Below are 22175 nucleotides of genomic sequence, written 5' to 3' on the forward strand. Positions count from 1 at the left end.
AGAATAACTAAAGTCTAACAAGCTGGTAGCCTGTTGATTAGTCAGGTTGTCTGCAGTGATAACTTGACTTTAATGGGATTTCTATACAGCCAATTTTGATTTTTTTTTTTATCTATTTATTTTTTGTTGGTAAGGGTCGGGGACACTACTCTTTTTATTCTAGTTTGCTGATAAGTTGTGCCAAGCAAATGGAGGAGGAGGGTCACTGAGTAACTCCACCCTGGACAAAACTGATAATCCTGGCATTATTTCTACCTTCTCATTAACTACATGGCAATTTTAGTAAATTTAAAAATTATACATTTGTTTTTAAAACCTTAGTATACCTTCATTTTATTAAATGTCACATGTCATACCATGAATGTATGCTTATTTATACTGACGCTGGCAGAACTGTGCAAATATTGAGTATTTTTCTCTTCACCAGCTCAACCATTTCAAGCTGTGTCATTTTGTCACTCCCAATTTGAAAATGTAAGTGAAATAGTTAACTCATGTACTTAATCATTAATTATCAGTTTATCTATTATGCTTAAGTATTGTTGTTATAAATTTTGAGGTGGTAGTTAAAAATCATGTATTTACTAAGATTTTACATTATTTTATGGTAATTTTATACTGCACCAGATTCCCATTAATTATATATCTATTTAAGCCAGCTGTCTAATGAAATTGACATAATCTGAGAATTAAGCATGTGGACATGTATCATCAAAATAATTTTGGTATAAATGTCACTGAAAAAAATGAAGACTACATGGTTGATTTTAAAAATTCAGTTTTTCTTCAGGTCAGTCAAACTATTTACTTGGACAAAATCCCCAATAAGAAGACTTGTCTATGAAAAAAAAAAATAGACAGTTGATGATATTCTGGGTTTGTTTGCTATTAATAGGAATTCTGGAAACTACAAGCCACAATTTAGGGGGGCGATGCAGCCAACAGCGTAATCATCAATCAAGCAACTGGAGCAAAAAATGGCAGCTGCAGACTCGCTGATAGTAACATACCTGCTGGGGGATGCCACTGCTCTGACGCATTAAGAGAGCAAAGCAACGTAAGCTTTGATTCCTGCTGGTTTTACTAATGTGTCATGGAGCCTAAATTTGGTCTTGAGGAGGTGGCGGTTAAGAGACGGGGTCACCCGGGTTATTTTTCTCACTGCTGGGTTAGGGGGGCCCCACTCAGGAACCAAAGCCTGTGAAAGAGGCAGTGTCTATTCACAGAGAGGCATGAAAAGGAAGGGGCTGAGGGGGCTGATAACAAAACCAGACCGCTAAACACTGTGATTATAATACAGATTAGGTCATAGCATAACTTTCAGTTTAAAAACCCTTGAAGTCCTTTTGCTTGAATAACTGAGGGATATTTGGCCGGATCGTGTCATTTGGTTTGGCTGGTTCACAATATCCATAAGTCTGTCTGAAAATGATGATCTTGCATTGAACAAAATGAGAACCCTCAAGTTTAAAGCTTGAAGAAATACCCAGATGCTATTTGTAGTTATTGCTCATTGATTTGCTAAAAAGGCAGTTTATTTGTTATCATTTCCAGTGCTTGTGTCACTACCAGTACAAACAGGGATTAGCTTCTTTGTGTGTTTACATGTCGGACATCAAATCAGTGATTTGCAAGTTCTTTTACATGAAGAATGTTACTATGGATGTTTTTTTACTTAGTCTGGAAACGTATGACGTATTTTTTTTGGTATTTGGATAGATCTGTGTTTTCAGAATTGATCTCCTCTCCTGCTGCCTAAATGTTTCCATCCATCCACGTTTAAGTGTGAAACTTGACGTCCCAAAACTCAACATTTTTGGTCTTTGATAATGTCAGTGTTCAGGAATGTTGGAGCAGTATGGATCCAAAAAGAGCCTGGTTTAGGTCCAGTTTGAGTCTCTGTTCTAAATTGCAACTTTATTTTACTTGCCAAACTCGACAGTTGTAGAAGAAAACGCAAACCTTGCAAACCTGTAGGTTGTATGAACATGTTCCACAACAGTTTTATTTTGTTTGGAGTTTACATCTGTGTCCGTCCGTTATTTATGTCTGATAATAATCCAGTTTTGATTTTAACAGATGCAAATAATATAGATCTGATCACAATCCAAGCACTCATTGTAAATACAGTGAGACACAAAATAGGGCCAAATATGTGAAGTCTGACACAATGTAAGGAATTACTAACTAGAAATTCAGTACAAACTCAATACAAGCACCGATTTTTCACCTAACAGTTGAACTAACATGAATGGGTTTTGACTATGAGACAAAATTGGATTTATTGGCTAAATCCTGTGAATGCAAGAATATGAAACTCAGTCAGGACATTATTGAATCCAGAACTTTTTCGTTTACTAACCACCAACAGCGGTGCAGTGCTACTGCTCTGTTACTGGATATCTTTGCTTATTGTGACATTGGTGCAATATTGTTCGAGGTGTTTTCGATGATTATGTTTCTATCTGTTATTCTTTAAGCCGTTGTGTCATCTAATGTTTTTGTTTTTTTTTTCTTCAGCTGCTTGAGGTTCGGTTTTTGTAGTGGATGTATGCAAATTATTTAAGTGCATTTTCATAGAACCGCCAACACTGATGCCTACATTTCACCTTTTCTACGCCATTAGGCTGAGTTAGAACGCATTACGATGACCACTCTGAGAATAGCTCCAAGTAGTTTATAGAGTGCAATCCTCTTTGCAGAGCCCTGGGACTTTGTCAGTGCTTACCATGCAGTATTTTATTTTATCTATTTCCCCCCTCCTTCTAAACCTTCATGCAACATAAAGGCACGTGCAGCACATTTGCCCTTTTTCCATTATGCGTCTGAGGTTTTACATGCGAAAACCCGAAAGTTGAAAGAGCTTTCCTGTCCCCAGAAGTGCAGACGAGCAGAGGACGACGCTTCGCATGATCTCCGAAAGCTGCAGCGGCTGTTGCTGTCGTCGTTGGCAAGGCATGCGATGGCATTCCTGGCTCTGTGCCCAGCTGCTGTCATCTACGGTCTACCACCCCTCCTCCCCCTCCCCAATCTCTCTCTCACGTCCACACTAACCAGCTTCATTGTCCGTCGACCCCCCTCATCTTTATTGCTCAAGTGCACAGCGGCGAGGCATTTACTTGTTCACACGTTTACTCTCCGCTTCCACTTAATATTTTTTTTTTGAAGCAATTTTCTGCTCTGGCTGTAATTGACTCACCTTGATCTCTCCTCGGTTGTTGTTCCCGTCCTTTTTGTGTCCATCCTTTGTCATCACAGTGAGTGTCTAGTTTAACAGGGGGACACCCAGCTGTAATCCCAATGATCTGACAGGAGAGTGTAATTCCACAGCAGACCTCAGTTCGTTGGCCTTTGACCTTTAAATTCGCATGGAAAGCGCTTCCACATTAAAACATCATAATGCATAGTCTATTAGTCTGCTGCTGCGTATGAGTTCAAATCCGTGGCATTGTTTTCCTTTTTGCTTAAGTGTTATTGAGTTGTTAGGACAAATGTTTGTCTTTTTACTCAACATTTTTTAAAATTATTTTCAAAAAACAAATATGTCTGAAACTTATCAATCAAAATATACTCTAAAGTTGTTATAGTTGATATAAACGACAATTGAGTCCGGTTATGTTTATCAAAAAGCTGCAGAATTCAAAACAAAAATGGTACAACCATATGTTTATTTGTAAAAAAAAAAAAAAATAAATATATTGAAAATCATCCATAGGTTTGTCTTTGTAACTTGGCAAAAGGTAGAAAATGTACTGCATGACTGTATGGCGATCAGTAAAGCTCTAAATATGCTCACTTGTTCCGTTGATGCACATGTTTACGATTTAATTATTTAACCGTTTAGTTTAGCTGGAGGAGCAAAAGTTTCTTTAACTGCAACCATTTTGACCGTCCTCCCAGGTCAGCGGAGGACAGCAGCTCACATTAACTGGAGCATCTCACTTATTGCCTACATGACAAAAACCTCACTGATGCAACGGCGGCTATATTTAGTATTGCAGCTGTAGGTTCTAAATCAGCCTGTTGCAGCTTTAAAAAAAAAAAAAAACTGTTGATGGGTAAGAGTAGCAGCTCTCTTCTGCATAAGTGGCAACAAAATTAATAATGCAGTTTTTGGGATAACATGTTAATACCACCAACGTACCTGTGTCTTCAAGTAATTTTTAAGCTTTTTTTTTTGGTAAATAAATTTTTCTTCTTGATTTTAACTTTTTTAATGTTTTTCACCTCAAAAAACTATTGTGTTTTTTTTTTTTCTCAATTTGTCTGATACCGCTACCTGACAGGTTGTTCTCTGTCTTGCTTCTGTATTTCTTTATTTGTTTGGGTTGTAAAAAAATAAAAAATAACTGAGTGGTAAATAAAAGCTTATCCACAGCTACCTGATCAGAGTTCAGAGTTAAGCATGGGGGACATTTCCATATTATTGGCTGCAATTGCAGATGAGGCAAACATTCCAAACTAAAATGGCAAACATATTTTGTTTGCAGATATCAAATGGAGGAAGTTTGGGATCAAAATGTAATCTAAATTTATCTAAACCCTTTATTAACACCAAACCTGTTGTTGTTGTTTGGTTGCCACTTCAGCGCTTTAGGTGTTTTATTCCCAATAAGCAGCAAAAGTGCATGGATATGAAATTAAATTTTTCCCCATGGTCATGGTATAAAATATAACTACCGCTTATATTTTAGCGGTAGTTAAAGTTCATTTGATGATATTTTATGCGATTACCTCCTTCATATTGCTAACATGTATGGTAACATGTTGAATAGAAACCTGACCCTAAGACTAACCTATGTCTCAATATTGCAACAAAATTGGTTAGATGTTGATTTCATTCATTTACGTAAATGCATTCCCAGAATTGGTCAACATTTCAAATTCAAAAATACTTCATTCATTGATCCTAAAGGGATATTGAATAATTTTCTGGAAAGGCTGATCTGGAAACTGATTGTTAGTTTTTGTGTTTATACAAAATACAGTTTTGTGAGGATTCTAAAGTTCCCTCAAAGCCAAACTTAAGTAAAACAGCTGAACCTGTTTTACTTTGGCCAGTTCCACGATTGGATGAAACTGACTTCAGCGCCACGCTGAAGGGCGCTGTCTGTCTCCACCTGACTGCTCACTGGGACCTCTGGGAGCGCCTGTTGCCAGGCAGTGGCACACGTCACCATCGCCTGCAGTAGTGTGGTCTTGGTAGAACAGACTGGTTTCTCCAACAATGTCACATTTTAGGGTTAGAGGTAGAAAAAGAAAGACAAAACTAAAATTTTATTTTGTTTATTAAATTAAATGTTTAAAAAAAATGTATGAAAAATTCTTACTTGTCCATTTTGTGATGTAGACTCTGGACTGGAAATGACTTAAAGCTCTGGATATATTTCAGTGTGAATCAGCAGTGTAACACTTTCATCTTTAGAGCTGCTTATTGAGGTCATTTTCAGTACAAGCAGCAAGGTTGACTAATGGCAATAACCCCAAATGGTGTTATGAGTTGTTTCTGTAGATAACTCAGAATGAATGTAAAATGAAGGCTAGGAGCACGCTGTTGGCTGCATAGCTTTCCACTATCTGTCCTTGAAAAACAAAGTAAATTCTGCATACAAGCACAGTTTACATGAAATTGCTTTGGAAATTAAAAATCAGCTCCAGTGGTGCATTCAAATTAGACCTTCCAATTTTACCTTGGAGAATAGGAAGAGGACGATGTCGCTACGTGAACTCGACACGCTGAGGCTCAACAGTGCAACCACCTAATTAAATATGCAGCTCAAAATATGACATCTGTGCAACTATTTTTGTTTCATTGGCAAGGCTGCACTTAACATTTTATTTACGTCTCTGGGCAGAGGTGTGGACGCTTTCTTTTTTTATTTTTTTTTATTTTTGTCTGTACAACATGCAGAAAGTATACTGTGCAAATTGAGTCCTCACTGGCTGAGTCTGCAGCCAACACAGAGCAGGTTAACTTCTCACCCAGTGAGTGCGGTTGTCAGGCTCGGTGTTTGTTGAGACAGTCGGCAGCCGTGGGTTGACCAGTCTGATGTGCCCCTTTTGAAATGGTGCCCACCCACAACTTCCATCAGCCATTCACAACAAGAGCCAGTTTGAACTGCTGAATTTTCGAGCTCGCAAAAATAGCTTGGAGGCTCTTTCCTGGCTGTAAAAGCACAGCTGTCTTAAGCTGTGCTCGCGTCGTTGACTGTCATCAACTTCTGACGTTCTCTTAATTACCAGAGGTAGTGAAATAACGATTTTAAATGTGTTTTTAAAATATGAGAAAGAAGTCTGGCACACCCCTGGTCTTCTCTGGTGTCCCGTGAAGAACTTATCAACACTGCAGGTGCAAGATTAAGCTTTGTCCTTCCTTGTCTTTATATGTTTTAGCTGTGAAAAGAAGCAAAAACACAAGAAGAAAAACATTTGATGGAAGATAAGAAAAAGAAAAAACAAGAAGAGAAGAAAAAGAAAGAAGCTGCACAGAAAAAGGTGAGCATTCGGTCCAAGTTCTGTTTTGAATTGTGTCTCTTCCCTACATTTATTCATTCATCAGCTTTTTTTTTTTCTTCTTCTTCTTTTTTTTCCTGCTCACTTAATCCCGTTCAGTGAAGCTGAGGCTTATCCCATCTGGTGAAAGGCAGGGTATAACCTCGACAGATCGCCAGGCCATTGCAGGGTTTTAGAAAAACATCCATGCATGCACGCAGCCTCTCTCCTAAGGTCAGCTCAGGGTCACCGTATAACCCAACACGCCGTGCACAGAGAGAGCCGCAAACATGCACACTCCTCCATCAAAAGTCTGAAAAACCAAGACTGAAAAGCTTCCTGTTGTGGCGCACGAGTTTTAATAGCAGTACCAACATAAAATCTCTTCATGTAGTCGAGCTTTAATTGTTTCTACTTATTGTTTAATAAAATCTGATGTTATAAGATGTTATAACATCTTCGTAAGACTTCAGTTTTAATACAGGGTCAGGCCATTTTAGCTCCACTGCCTTATCAGCAGTAGATAGAGGGAGCGACTCATTAAACATTTCTCCGCAAAACTCATTTATGGTGTTTTGGATCAGTTAAGTTTAATTAAATATATTTTTTTAATTGTGAAATATAGTTTAATTATGGAACTTAAACCATCTCTTTTGGGGGGTAAGATACATTTAAGTTTTGCATCACATCTCTTGTTACGCAGTGTGTGTTTCTTTTCATTTATTCATCAATTGCTCAAGTCTTGGGTTCGCACAGGTGTGTTCAGTACAGCTACACAACCTGCAACAGTTGCATTTTAAGTGCAGTGTAATATAAAGACATTTTCCCTCATCATGCATTACTATAGTGCCTATAAAACGTATTCACCCTCTTTTGCTTTTACAAAGCTCTTGTATCAAGAGGCTGGATTTTCTTTTGATAAAATGAAGGACAAACTCTTTATAATTTGCTAACTTTTTCTTTAAAGAAGCACATCAGTATGTTTGAGTGTAATATTAATACTGAATAAAGAAAAAAAAAAGAAATATTCTGGAATATGTTCGCCTGGCATTCTGGGTGTTTTTTCTATTTTTCTCTAGGCTTCCATCACACTTAATGTGAACATGGCAGTAAACGTCCCACTTGCCTTTCTGCTTTGCATAAATCCAATTCTTTGAAATATTTGTATTTTGGTGTCGTAGGTCAAATCTTCATTCATTTTTTTTCTCTTTTGTTACAGACCACAGAACAGATAACCAAAGGTAAGTGTTTGAAGTTTCAAAAACCTGTTTTGTTACTCTTTAAGAGCAAAATGTTGTTGTTTTTACACATAAAAAAACTTAGTCTACTGTGCTTTCTGCTTTGTAAATAAGAAGCAAACTTACTTTAAGGATAAGAAATTGTATTTTTGTCTCCTTAGATAGAGGCGCTTTGAAAATCCCAGAGAGCCACTGTTTGATCTCTGTGTGAGAATAAAAAGCATGAAGCTGAATTAAGGTGAAACATTTAAAGTTGAAAATGAAAATATCTGGAGCCGGGTGGTCGGAACCGCCTGAGCTGAATGTGGAAGCCAGGTGCCCATGCAACACTAATAAGGAGCGTAGGGATGATGCAGCTCCTCCTCAGGTCTCCCTGTCGGCTCCACAGGCTTACCTAGGAGAACGGAGGTGAGAAAGAATCTCAGAATAAAAGAAAAAATAAATCAAATAACAAACAATACAAATGCATAAAGGGAATTGCCTTAGAAGACGTTGTGAAGAAGACTGGGCTTAGCTTGCAGGTTTTAAACTCTGGTTCTGTTAAAGCTTCAATATTTATTTTTGTCTCCTCAGGCCAGTGTTTGTATAAAAAAAAAAAAAAAATCCTTTTATTGGTCTGAGCAAGCATGTTTGGAGCCGGTCTCTGTTTCAGGACAGACGGGGGGGAGAAAAATTCGATTAGACCTTCAGGCAGTTGTTGACAGCGAGGCATTAATACAGCAAAATTAGCTGTGAATGTTGAAATTTTCTACCGTTCAGATAAGTGTTTGTTGCAGTGGTTAAAACTCTTTTTTTGTAACTAAGAAAAACCTTATTTGTGCCTTTATTACATTATATCACAACTTTTAAGCAAAGAAAAGCCTCTCTCTAGTAAATAACTATTGAGAAACACAACAGCATGTCATGGCCTAATATTAGAATTGTTTTCATGTCGGAGAGAGGAAGGAAATGATTAATGGTTTTAATGATTGACCATATTTAAAAAAAACAAGTAAGAATTTTATATTCACACTATTTATTTTTGTATTTATTTATTTAATTTTACTTAGATACAAAGTCTCATTCTCAGACCTGAAAACGTTTGTGTGAATGTTTGTGAGAGCCAAAATGAGAACCAAATGACAAGTGAAACACAGAATACTCCAGTTATTACTTCTACTGATACCGTTTCACTTGTTATTAAGTTGGCCCTAATTATCTTGCATCCACTAATCAGGGTATTTGTAAGACTGGAGCGGTATGGATTTTTTTCCTGTCCGCTGTAGTTTATATGATGCCCTCCGATCTATACGGTCTAAGAAGAAACTTACAATGCAGGAATAATTGCAGCATTTCTTCCACAGTTTATTTCAAGAAGTTTCTTAAACTGCTTCAGAAAGGTGAATCAAGCCAGTAACGCAAGACCATATTCTGCATTACTTTGTTACAAGGGCTGAAACAATTAATTGGATTAATTTTGAATAATCGATCATTGAAATAATTAACTAATTTAGTAATCGAATAATTAACCGGAGTATACTTTAAACATGACATTTGATGTTAGAAAAACACCATCAAAACAGTAATTAAGCTAAAATTGTACAAAAAAACATGCCAGAACTCCTCATCTGGCATAGTTTTAGCGTCACCCGTTTCAAATTACTTAAATAAAATTTTAATAATTTTTTGCTGTCTAATTACTTACCAGTTAATCAAAAAAAAACAAAAAAACAAGTCAATTACAGAAAGGGCTGAGCTGTTCACATGTTGCCTAAAAACCTTTAGACAACTCATTTGTCTTATTTAAAAAAGGAATTGAATTATTACTAAAACGTTTAAGTGATTAAATAAAAAATTTGCAGACTGTTCCATTTTTTTATTCGATTACTTGATTAATCGTCCAATACTCGCTTACTAACGTAATCGTTAGCTTCAGCCCGGTTCTTACAGTTAACACAGCACTAACGATATTTAGAAAAAAACATTAACAGATTTCTTGAAGGTGAATTATATTTTGGACTAGCAACTTAAAAATATAGATTGTTTGTGATAGTAATTTAGGGTAGACTGGGAGCTAATTAGGACAATGAGGAAAGTGTGGGGGATGAATAAACATGCATCCGTCCTCTGGAGGTTTCCAGCAGCACCCGAAGCATCTTAATAATGTAACTGCTTCCATCTCCTGTCTGGTCTGGCAGAGAGGCCCACCCTGGGAGCAGAAGAAAGGGAGGGCTGCAAGGAAAAGGTTGAAATTATTATATATATTTTTTTTGCTGTTTGGTGCGAAGCAAAGAGAAGGTGAATGCTGAAACGTGGGGGCTCAGGTTGATCTGAGGGAGCAGGGAGAAAACTGTGTGCGAGAGCAAAAGAAACAGATGGAGCTACGTGAAACTGAGACTGAACTCCAGTTTCCTGTTTGCCGACACAGCTGAGGGGGCCCGTTGTGGGTTGTTTCTCCTGGCCCACTTCTGTAACAGACATGCAAACACATGCTGCCTCTCTGTTCCAGTCCCTTAATGTAACAGTCAAATATAGATTTTTTTTTTTCTTACTCGCTGTGTTTCCGAAAACACTCAAAACACCCAAGATGTTGACATGAGTTCAAACATTATCTGAAGTGTTGAGCTGATTGCTGCTCATTAGCTTCTGCTGCAGAATTGACGGTTGCACAAGCAATCCTTATCCCCAGTGTTCAGGTCCTAATGTTCTGCATGTTTTAGTTTATGACATGTTTTCACACACCTGCGTCATTAACAAGCTTCTGCACACCTTGTCAACACTGAGGAGGTAATCTAATCAACTGATGGCTTTTATTTTGCTTCTTATTATGAAGCCAAAAAGAAGGAAGTAATGCAGTGTGTTGCTGAACTATATATACTTTTTAAAGTTTTCGATAATTTGACATTGCAACCACAGATTTCAATAATGCTGTGACAGAGCAACACAAAAGTTGTGCATATGGAATATAACGCCTAGTTTTTCAACTTCATGTTTTAAACAAAGTGTTTAACACTGTTTTATTTTTGTTCTCAACCTCATTTAATCTGTTGAATAAAATCCAGTCCAGCAGAAATAGTCCACCTGCGTGTTATTCAAACTCACTATAAATACGTCTGTCCTTTGAAGGCCTCAGAGGGTTTGTTAGAGAACAAAGAACGTCTTAAAGCTCAAGGATCACAGCAGACAGGTTTGGGATAAAGTCGAGCATCTCACGATAAAATGGAAATAATCTGACACAACTGCAAAGCTGTTAACCAGTGGCTAAACACCTTAACTGAGACCTAAGGAGCGCATTAGGAAGGAGCATGAGTGATGGCGTTGCTGCAGTCAAAGAAGGAGCTCTGTTCAGATGACACTTGAAAACTGTTTGTCTCACTTGATCTCTATCTGAGTGAACTGGCAAAGAAGAATGGGCAAAAACGTCCNAGATTATTAACATAATTCTTCAAATTATGATTATGATTAATAATGACAGCAACCTGAGAAGGCTTCCTTCTGAGAAAGAGCTGCTTTATAACTGCTCTGTCTAAATCTGACATTTGGATGAAATCTAAAAAATGTCACAACATGAAATTCAAACGTAATTTATATTTTCTGCTATTAACTGAGATGGTTGTCAAAGAAAACAATATGTGGATGACAAACATTTGATTGTAAATCAACTTCATGTGATTCTTCCCCACTTTCCAACTAATACACCATGCACAAAAATGTGTGAGGAGAAAAAAAAACGTCTTGACTGGGTGTAATACATCAAGCTCCTCTGCATCTTGTAATGTGCAACAGCAACATTCAGCTCATATGAAATTAACCTCCCGTAACTAATTTCTCTTTAATGTAGTAGCCTTATTCCCTGCTAGATAGACGCCATGAGAGCAGCACTCAATGGATGAGTAAGATGCTACTACACATTGGCTTGCAGCACAATTTAAATTGTGCCCTCTGTTGGTATGACAGCAAATATACACATTCCTTACTGTACAAACTGCAAACGCAGCTAAAACAGTCATATATTTCTTTATATCTAGTGGACACGTCACTTTTGACTTTTACTCGTGCCTACTTTCCTCTTTGGTGATATAGTGGGAAGGCTGATGCAAGATGCAGAGCGTCGGCAGCAGGGTTAGTGATGAAGGAGCTGCAGTTGTCATGGAAACCCCGGAGAAGGAGGAGCGTTGTGAAACGAGACCAGTTTGTTTTGTTATTGAAGATCACGTGACACCCCGAAGCCCCGCCCACCTTCCCCAGTTACCACGGATTCAACCGTCTCCCTGCTCCGGTTAGTTACTACAAAATGGCTGCAGAAGCTCCGCCGCCGATGAGAACCAACTGAGCGCTTCAAGGTAGGATTTACGTATCTTTTTCCTGTGCTGCCAGAAAGCAACCCCTCGCATTTTTGACGGTGTTCCAAATGCGCAGATGTGCAAGACTTTGACGCCTGTCGTTTTGGACGGGGTGTTTATATGGAAATATCTTCGGCTCAGCCCACTGTGACATCACTGTTGTCTTTGCACCGGGTTCTCAGCTTTTACGAAGTTTGCCGATATCGTAGGTGTTTGTTTGCGTTGCTTACAGCTTGTCAGTTTCGAAAGTCGATTTTCGTCTTGCTTGCGAACCGAACAAGCTCCCCTGTTGGGGCAAAAATGAAGGGCGACTGTGTTGTTGCTGCTGGGCGGCAGACGTCGGTGGGACACCCGCCGTTGCGTTGCTTTGCGGGAGACCCGACATGGACATTATTATCGCCACTCATTCGCACAAAATGTGCTTTGTGCGTCACGTGGTTGGATTTAAACCCATTTAGCCCCGGTTTATCTACAGGGTTTATGTCCACACACCACTGCCAGTTTCATTCACCAAGAGCCTTCGCTCGGGCATCAGTCCCTGCTCCACAGTTTGTAGATTGATTACTTCCAGCTCTCATTTTAATTGCGGGGCAGAACCAAAACATGCTATTCTTGTTTCTTGAGTGCATTGCAACCGGAGTGTCTTATTTTGCGTTTGCTTGAAATCTGCTGTTAGTTCTTTGTCTTGTCAGTGTGAGCATTAGATTTCTGTGTAATCCCTGAGAAATGATGCCTCTGAACTCTTTAACCCCGCATGTCTTGGCTTTATGCAAAAATGGGATAAAAACAAATTCGACTTCCCTTTGTGCATGGTGGAACAAAATTTTAAAAGACGTTTTAAATGTACTTTGTAATATTTGTCATGGTTTATAACAATCAGTAAAATCTAAAAATTACTCTGGTTATTTATCCTTAATTCTGCAAAGTGTCGAGTAAAAAAAACCCTGGTGTTACTAAGTCATGGTATATGTGAACTATTGAGTTTATATGAAAGAAAATAAGTTATAAACATTTCTTCTGCTACAAAAAAATTAGTTTTGAATATTTTTGACAGATCTGAACCAAATTTTCAGTTAACCACTCACCAAGTTAGTTGTCTTGTAAGTGATTATTGTGAAGAATATGATCAGTTATTGAGGTCTGTTCATTGTCAAACTCCTGTCCTCTCTGTGTTCTGCAACTTTTACTAATGACTCTTTGTGTCAACAGACTGAGTCACGTAATTAGATAATTAGCGGGACTCATTTGAAGTTGAGTGCATGAGGAGGTAATAGTCATTTGATTCAGGAGTGTTTAATTTGGGACACATCAAACTGTTGCAGGACACTGGTTTTTGAGGACTGGAGTTTGACTCTTGTGTTGTTAGAGAATAACTAAAGTCTAACAAGCTGGTAGCCTGTTGATTAGTCAGGTTGTCTGCAGTGATAACTTGACTTTAATGGGATTTCTATACAGCCAATTTTGATTTTTTTTTTTATCTATTTATTTTTTGTTGGTAAGGGTCGGGGACACTACTCTTTTTATTCTAGTTTGCTGATAAGTTGTGCCAAGCAAATGGAGGAGGAGGGTCACTGAGTAACTCCACCCTGGACAAAACTGATAATCCTGGCATTATTTCTACCTTCTCATTAACTACATGGCAATTTTAGTAAATTTAAAAATTATACATTTGTTTTTAAAACCTTAGTATACCTTCATTTTATTAAATGTCACATGTCATACCATGAATGTATGCTTATTTATACTGACGCTGGCAGAACTGTGCAAATATTGAGTATTTTTCTCTTCACCAGCTCAACCATTTCAAGCTGTGTCATTTTGTCACTCCCAATTTGAAAATGTAAGTGAAATAGTTAACTCATGTACTTAATCATTAATTATCAGTTTATCTATTATGCTTAAGTATTGTTGTTATAAATTTTGAGGTGGTAGTTAAAAATCATGTATTTACTAAGATTTTACATTATTTTATGGTAATTTTATACTGCACCAGATTCCCATTAATTATATATCTATTTAAGCCAGCTGTCTAATGAAATTGACATAATCTGAGAATTAAGCATGTGGACATGTATCATCAAAATAATTTTGGTATAAATGTCACTGAAAAAAATGAAGACTACATGGTTGATTTTAAAAATTCAGTTTTTCTTCAGGTCAGTCAAACTATTTACTTGGACAAAATCCCCAATAAGAAGACTTGTCTATGAAAAAAAAAAATAGACAGTTGATGATATTCTGGGTTTGTTTGCTATTAATAGGAATTCTGGAAACTACAAGCCACAATTTAGGGGGGCGATGCAGCCAACAGCGTAATCATCAATCAAGCAACTGGAGCAAAAAATGGCAGCTGCAGACTCGCTGATAGTAACATACCTGCTGGGGGATGCCACTGCTCTGACGCATTAAGAGAGCAAAGCAACGTAAGCTTTGATTCCTGCTGGTTTTACTAATGTGTCATGGAGCCTAAATTTGGTCTTGAGGAGGTGGCGGTTAAGAGACGGGGTCACCCGGGTTATTTTTCTCACTGCTGGGTTAGGGGGGCCCCACTCAGGAACCAAAGCCTGTGAAAGAGGCAGTGTCTATTCACAGAGAGGCATGAAAAGGAAGGGGCTGAGGGGGCTGATAACAAAACCAGACCGCTAAACACTGTGATTATAATACAGATTAGGTCATAGCATAACTTTCAGTTTAAAAACCCTTGAAGTCCTTTTGCTTGAATAACTGAGGGATATTTGGCCGGATCGTGTCATTTGGTTTGGCTGGTTCACAATATCCATAAGTCTGTCTGAAAATGATGATCTTGCATTGAACAAAATGAGAACCCTCAAGTTTAAAGCTTGAAGAAATACCCAGATGCTATTTGTAGTTATTGCTCATTGATTTGCTAAAAAGGCAGTTTATTTGTTATCATTTCCAGTGCTTGTGTCACTACCAGTACAAACAGGGATTAGCTTCTTTGTGTGTTTACATGTCGGACATCAAATCAGTGATTTGCAAGTTCTTTTACATGAAGAATGTTACTATGGATGTTTTTTTACTTAGTCTGGAAACGTATGACGTATTTTTTTTGGTATTTGGATAGATCTGTGTTTTCAGAATTGATCTCCTCTCCTGCTGCCTAAATGTTTCCATCCATCCACGTTTAAGTGTGAAACTTGACGTCCCAAAACTCAACATTTTTGGTCTTTGATAATGTCAGTGTTCAGGAATGTTGGAGCAGTATGGATCCAAAAAGAGCCTGGTTTAGGTCCAGTTTGAGTCTCTGTTCTAAATTGCAACTTTATTTTACTTGCCAAACTCGACAGTTGTAGAAGAAAACGCAAACCTTGCAAACCTGTAGGTTGTATGAACATGTTCCACAACAGTTTTATTTTGTTTGGAGTTTACATCTGTGTCCGTCCGTTATTTATGTCTGATAATAATCCAGTTTTGATTTTAACAGATGCAAATAATATAGATCTGATCACAATCCAAGCACTCATTGTAAATACAGTGAGACACAAAATAGGGCCAAATATGTGAAGTCTGACACAATGTAAGGAATTACTAACTAGAAATTCAGTACAAACTCAATACAAGCACCGATTTTTCACCTAACAGTTGAACTAACATGAATGGGTTTTGACTATGAGACAAAATTGGATTTATTGGCTAAATCCTGTGAATGCAAGAATATGAAACTCAGTCAGGACATTATTGAATCCAGAACTTTTTCGTTTACTAACCACCAACAGCGGTGCAGTGCTACTGCTCTGTTACTGGATATCTTTGCTTATTGTGACATTGGTGCAATATTGTTCGAGGTGTTTTCGATGATTATGTTTCTATCTGTTATTCTTTAAGCCGTTGTGTCATCTAATGTTTTTGTTTTTTTTTTCTTCAGCTGCTTGAGGTTCGGTTTTTGTAGTGGATGTATGCAAATTATTTAAGTGCATTTTCATAGAACCGCCAACACTGATGCCTACATTTCACCTTTTCTACGCCATTAGGCTGAGTTAGAACGCATTACGATGACCACTCTGAGAATAGCTCCAAGTAGTTTATAGAGTGCAATCCTCTTTGCAGAGCCCTGGGACTTTGTCAGTGCTTACCATGCAGTATTTTATTTTATCTATTTCCCCCCTCCTTCTAAACCTTCATGCAACATAAAGGCACGTGCAGCACATTTGCCCTTTTTCCATTATGCGTCTGAGGTTTTACATGCGAAAACCCGAAAGTTGAAAGAGCTTTCCTGTCCCCAGAAGTGCAGACGAGCAGAGGACGACGCTTCGCATGATCTCCGAAAGCTGCAGCGGCTGTTGCTGTCGTCGTTGGCAAGGCATGCGATGGCATTCCTGGCTCTGTGCCCAGCTGCTGTCATCTACGGTCTACCACCCCTCCTCCCCCTCCCCAATCTCTCTCTCACGTCCACACTAACCAGCTTCATTGTCCGTCGACCCCCCTCATCTTTATTGCTCAAGTGCACAGCGGCGAGGCATTTACTTGTTCACACGTTTACTCTCCGCTTCCACTTAATATTTTTTTTTTGAAGCAATTTTCTGCTCTGGCTGTAATTGACTCACCTTGATCTCTCCTCGGTTGTTGTTCCCGTCCTTTTTGTGTCCATCCTTTGTCATCACAGTGAGTGTCTAGTTTAACAGGGGGACACCCAGCTGTAATCCCAATGATCTGACAGGAGAGTGTAATTCCACAGCAGACCTCAGTTCGTTGGCCTTTGACCTTTAAATTCGCATGGAAAGCGCTTCCACATTAAAACATCATAATGCATAGTCTATTAGTCTGCTGCTGCGTATGAGTTCAAATCCGTGGCATTGTTTTCCTTTTTGCTTAAGTGTTATTGAGTTGTTAGGACAAATGTTTGTCTTTTTACTCAACATTTTTTAAAATTATTTTCAAAAAACAAATATGTCTGAAACTTATCAATCAAAATATACTCTAAAGTTGTTATAGTTGATATAAACGACAATTGAGTCCGGTTATGTTTATCAAAAAGCTGCAGAATTCAAAACAAAAATGGTACAACCATATGTTTATTTGTAAAAAAAAAAAAAAATAAATATATTGAAAATCATCCATAGGTTTGTCTTTGTAACTTGGCAAAAGGTAGAAAATGTACTGCATGACTGTATGGCGATCAGTAAAGCTCTAAATATGCTCACTTGTTCCGTTGATGCACATGTTTACGATTTAATTATTTAACCGTTTAGTTTAGCTGGAGGAGCAAAAGTTTCTTTAACTGCAACCATTTTGACCGTCCTCCCAGGTCAGCGGAGGACAGCAGCTCACATTAACTGGAGCATCTCACTTATTGCCTACATGACAAAAACCTCACTGATGCAACGGCGGCTATATTTAGTATTGCAGCTGTAGGTTCTAAATCAGCCTGTTGCAGCTTTAAAAAAAAAAAAAAACTGTTGATGGGTAAGAGTAGCAGCTCTCTTCTGCATAAGTGGCAACAAAATTAATAATGCAGTTTTTGGGATAACATGTTAATACCACCAACGTACCTGTGTCTTCAAGTAATTTTTAAGCTTTTTTTTTTGGTAAATAAATTTTTCTTCTTGATTTTAACTTTTTTAATGTTTTTCACCTCAAAAAACTATTGTGTTTTTTTTTTTTCTCAATTTGTCTGATACCGCTACCTGACAGGTTGTTCTCTGTCTTGCTTCTGTATTTCTTTATTTGTTTGGGTTGTAAAAAAATAAAAAATAACTGAGTGGTAAATAAAAGCTTATCCACAGCTACCTGATCAGAGTTCAGAGTTAAGCATGGGGGACATTTCCATATTATTGGCTGCAATTGCAGATGAGGCAAACATTCCAAACTAAAATGGCAAACATATTTTGTTTGCAGATATCAAATGGAGGAAGTTTGGGATCAAAATGTAATCTAAATTTATCTAAACCCTTTATTAACACCAAACCTGTTGTTGTTGTTTGGTTGCCACTTCAGCGCTTTAGGTGTTTTATTCCCAATAAGCAGCAAAAGTGCATGGATATGAAATTAAATTTTTCCCCATGGTCATGGTATAAAATATAACTACCGCTTATATTTTAGCGGTAGTTAAAGTTCATTTGATGATATTTTATGCGATTACCTCCTTCATATTGCTAACATGTATGGTAACATGTTGAATAGAAACCTGACCCTAAGACTAACCTATGTCTCAATATTGCAACAAAATTGGTTAGATGTTGATTTCATTCATTTACGTAAATGCATTCCCAGAATTGGTCAACATTTCAAATTCAAAAATACTTCATTCATTGATCCTAAAGGGATATTGAATAATTTTCTGGAAAGGCTGATCTGGAAACTGATTGTTAGTTTTTGTGTTTATACAAAATACAGTTTTGTGAGGATTCTAAAGTTCCCTCAAAGCCAAACTTAAGTAAAACAGCTGAACCTGTTTTACTTTGGCCAGTTCCACGATTGGATGAAACTGACTTCAGCGCCACGCTGAAGGGCGCTGTCTGTCTCCACCTGACTGCTCACTGGGACCTCTGGGAGCGCCTGTTGCCAGGCAGTGGCACACGTCACCATCGCCTGCAGTAGTGTGGTCTTGGTAGAACAGACTGGTTTCTCCAACAATGTCACATTTTAGGGTTAGAGGTAGAAAAAGAAAGACAAAACTAAAATTTTATTTTGTTTATTAAATTAAATGTTTAAAAAAAATGTATGAAAAATTCTTACTTGTCCATTTTGTGATGTAGACTCTGGACTGGAAATGACTTAAAGCTCTGGATATATTTCAGTGTGAATCAGCAGTGTAACACTTTCATCTTTAGAGCTGCTTATTGAGGTCATTTTCAGTACAAGCAGCAAGGTTGACTAATGGCAATAACCCCAAATGGTGTTATGAGTTGTTTCTGTAGATAACTCAGAATGAATGTAAAATGAAGGCTAGGAGCACGCTGTTGGCTGCATAGCTTTCCACTATCTGTCCTTGAAAAACAAAGTAAATTCTGCATACAAGCACAGTTTACATGAAATTGCTTTGGAAATTAAAAATCAGCTCCAGTGGTGCATTCAAATTAGACCTTCCAATTTTACCTTGGAGAATAGGAAGAGGACGATGTCGCTACGTGAACTCGACACGCTGAGGCTCAACAGTGCAACCACCTAATTAAATATGCAGCTCAAAATATGACATCTGTGCAACTATTTTTGTTTCATTGGCAAGGCTGCACTTAACATTTTATTTACGTCTCTGGGCAGAGGTGTGGACGCTTTCTTTTTTTATTTTTTTTTATTTTTGTCTGTACAACATGCAGAAAGTATACTGTGCAAATTGAGTCCTCACTGGCTGAGTCTGCAGCCAACACAGAGCAGGTTAACTTCTCACCCAGTGAGTGCGGTTGTCAGGCTCGGTGTTTGTTGAGACAGTCGGCAGCCGTGGGTTGACCAGTCTGATGTGCCCCTTTTGAAATGGTGCCCACCCACAACTTCCATCAGCCATTCACAACAAGAGCCAGTTTGAACTGCTGAATTTTCGAGCTCGCAAAAATAGCTTGGAGGCTCTTTCCTGGCTGTAAAAGCACAGCTGTCTTAAGCTGTGCTCGCGTCGTTGACTGTCATCAACTTCTGACGTTCTCTTAATTACCAGAGGTAGTGAAATAACGATTTTAAATGTGTTTTTAAAATATGAGAAAGAAGTCTGGCACACCCCTGGTCTTCTCTGGTGTCCCGTGAAGAACTTATCAACACTGCAGGTGCAAGATTAAGCTTTGTCCTTCCTTGTCTTTATATGTTTTAGCTGTGAAAAGAAGCAAAAACACAAGAAGAAAAACATTTGATGGAAGATAAGAAAAAGAAAAAACAAGAAGAGAAGAAAAAGAAAGAAGCTGCACAGAAAAAGGTGAGCATTCGGTCCAAGTTCTGTTTTGAATTGTGTCTCTTCCCTACATTTATTCATTCATCAGCTTTTTTTTTTTCTTCTTCTTCTTTTTTTTCCTGCTCACTTAATCCCGTTCAGTGAAGCTGAGGCTTATCCCATCTGGTGAAAGGCAGGGTATAACCTCGACAGATCGCCAGGCCATTGCAGGGTTTTAGAAAAACATCCATGCATGCACGCAGCCTCTCTCCTAAGGTCAGCTCAGGGTCACCGTATAACCCAACACGCCGTGCACAGAGAGAGCCGCAAACATGCACACTCCTCCATCAAAAGTCTGAAAAACCAAGACTGAAAAGCTTCCTGTTGTGGCGCACGAGTTTTAATAGCAGTACCAACATAAAATCTCTTCATGTAGTCGAGCTTTAATTGTTTCTACTTATTGTTTAATAAAATCTGATGTTATAAGATGTTATAACATCTTCGTAAGACTTCAGTTTTAATACAGGGTCAGGCCATTTTAGCTCCACTGCCTTATCAGCAGTAGATAGAGGGAGCGACTCATTAAACATTTCTCCGCAAAACTCATTTATGGTGTTTTGGATCAGTTAAGTTTAATTAAATATATTTTTTTAATTGTGAAATATAGTTTAATTATGGAACTTAAACCATCTCTTTTGGGGGGTAAGATACATTTAAGTTTTGCATCACATCTCTTGTTACGCAGTGTGTGTTTCTTTTCATTTATTCATCAATTGCTCAAGTCTTGGGTTCGCACAGGTGTGTTCAGTACAGCTACACAACCTGCAACAGTTGCATTTTAAGTGCAGTGTAATATAAAGACATTTTCCCTCATCATGCATTACTATAGTGCCTATAAAACGTATTCACCCTCTTTTGCTTTTACAAAGCTCTTGTATCAAGAGGCTGGATTTTCTTTTGATAAAATGAAGGACAAACTCTTTATAATTTGCTAACTTTTTCTTTAAAGAAGCACATCAGTATGTTTGAGTGTAATATTAATACTGAATAAAGAAAAAAAAAAGAAATATTCTGGAATATGTTCGCCTGGCATTCTGGGTGTTTTTTCTATTTTTCTCTAGGCTTCCATCACACTTAATGTGAACATGGCAGTAAACGTCCCACTTGCCTTTCTGCTTTGCATAAATCCAATTCTTTGAAATATTTGTATTTTGGTGTCGTAGGTCAAATCTTCATTCATTTTTTTTCTCTTTTGTTACAGACCACAGAACAGATAACCAAAGGTAAGTGTTTGAAGTTTCAAAAACCTGTTTTGTTACTCTTTAAGAGCAAAATGTTGTTGTTTTTACACATAAAAAAACTTAGTCTACTGTGCTTTCTGCTTTGTAAATAAGAAGCAAACTTACTTTAAGGATAAGAAATTGTATTTTTGTCTCCTTAGATAGAGGCGCTTTGAAAATCCCAGAGAGCCACTGTTTGATCTCTGTGTGAGAATAAAAAGCATGAAGCTGAATTAAGGTGAAACATTTAAAGTTGAAAATGAAAATATCTGGAGCCGGGTGGTCGGAACCGCCTGAGCTGAATGTGGAAGCCAGGTGCCCATGCAACACTAATAAGGAGCGTAGGGATGATGCAGCTCCTCCTCAGGTCTCCCTGTCGGCTCCACAGGCTTACCTAGGAGAACGGAGGTGAGAAAGAATCTCAGAATAAAAGAAAAAATAAATCAAATAACAAACAATACAAATGCATAAAGGGAATTGCCTTAGAAGACGTTGTGAAGAAGACTGGGCTTAGCTTGCAGGTTTTAAACTCTGGTTCTGTTAAAGCTTCAATATTTATTTTTGTCTCCTCAGGCCAGTGTTTGTATAAAAAAAAAAAAAAAATCCTTTTATTGGTCTGAGCAAGCATGTTTGGAGCCGGTCTCTGTTTCAGGACAGACGGGGGGGAGAAAAATTCGATTAGACCTTCAGGCAGTTGTTGACAGCGAGGCATTAATACAGCAAAATTAGCTGTGAATGTTGAAATTTTCTACCGTTCAGATAAGTGTTTGTTGCAGTGGTTAAAACTCTTTTTTTGTAACTAAGAAAAACCTTATTTGTGCCTTTATTACATTATATCACAACTTTTAAGCAAAGAAAAGCCTCTCTCTAGTAAATAACTATTGAGAAACACAACAGCATGTCATGGCCTAATATTAGAATTGTTTTCATGTCGGAGAGAGGAAGGAAATGATTAATGGTTTTAATGATTGACCATATTTAAAAAAAACAAGTAAGAATTTTATATTCACACTATTTATTTTTGTAT

General features: G+C 37.8%; 1 protein-coding gene across 2 annotated transcripts in view; it reads left to right on the forward strand.

The window, feature by feature from the left end:
- Nucleotides 1-11946: 11946 nt before the first annotated feature.
- The window catches only part of LOC103141734 (trinucleotide repeat-containing gene 6C protein-like), a 48180-nt gene continuing 37951 nt past the window's right edge, over nucleotides 11947-22175 (forward strand). For both annotated transcript variants that reach the window (XM_016673944.1, XM_016673945.1), the window contains exons 1-3: nucleotides 11947-12052; nucleotides 18480-19913; nucleotides 21130-21151. In XM_016673944.1, the coding sequence (XP_016529430.1) occupies nucleotides 19851-19913; nucleotides 21130-21151 (85 nt within the window). In that variant the 5' untranslated portion in view covers nucleotides 11947-12052; nucleotides 18480-19850. The remainder of the gene's footprint in view (nucleotides 12053-18479; nucleotides 19914-21129; nucleotides 21152-22175) is intronic.

The sequence above is a fragment of the Poecilia formosa genome, unplaced genomic scaffold (assembly GCF_000485575.1).
Source record: "Poecilia formosa unplaced genomic scaffold, Poecilia_formosa-5.1.2 Scaffold88, whole genome shotgun sequence".
Lineage (NCBI taxonomy): Eukaryota > Metazoa > Chordata > Actinopteri > Cyprinodontiformes > Poeciliidae > Poecilia > Poecilia formosa.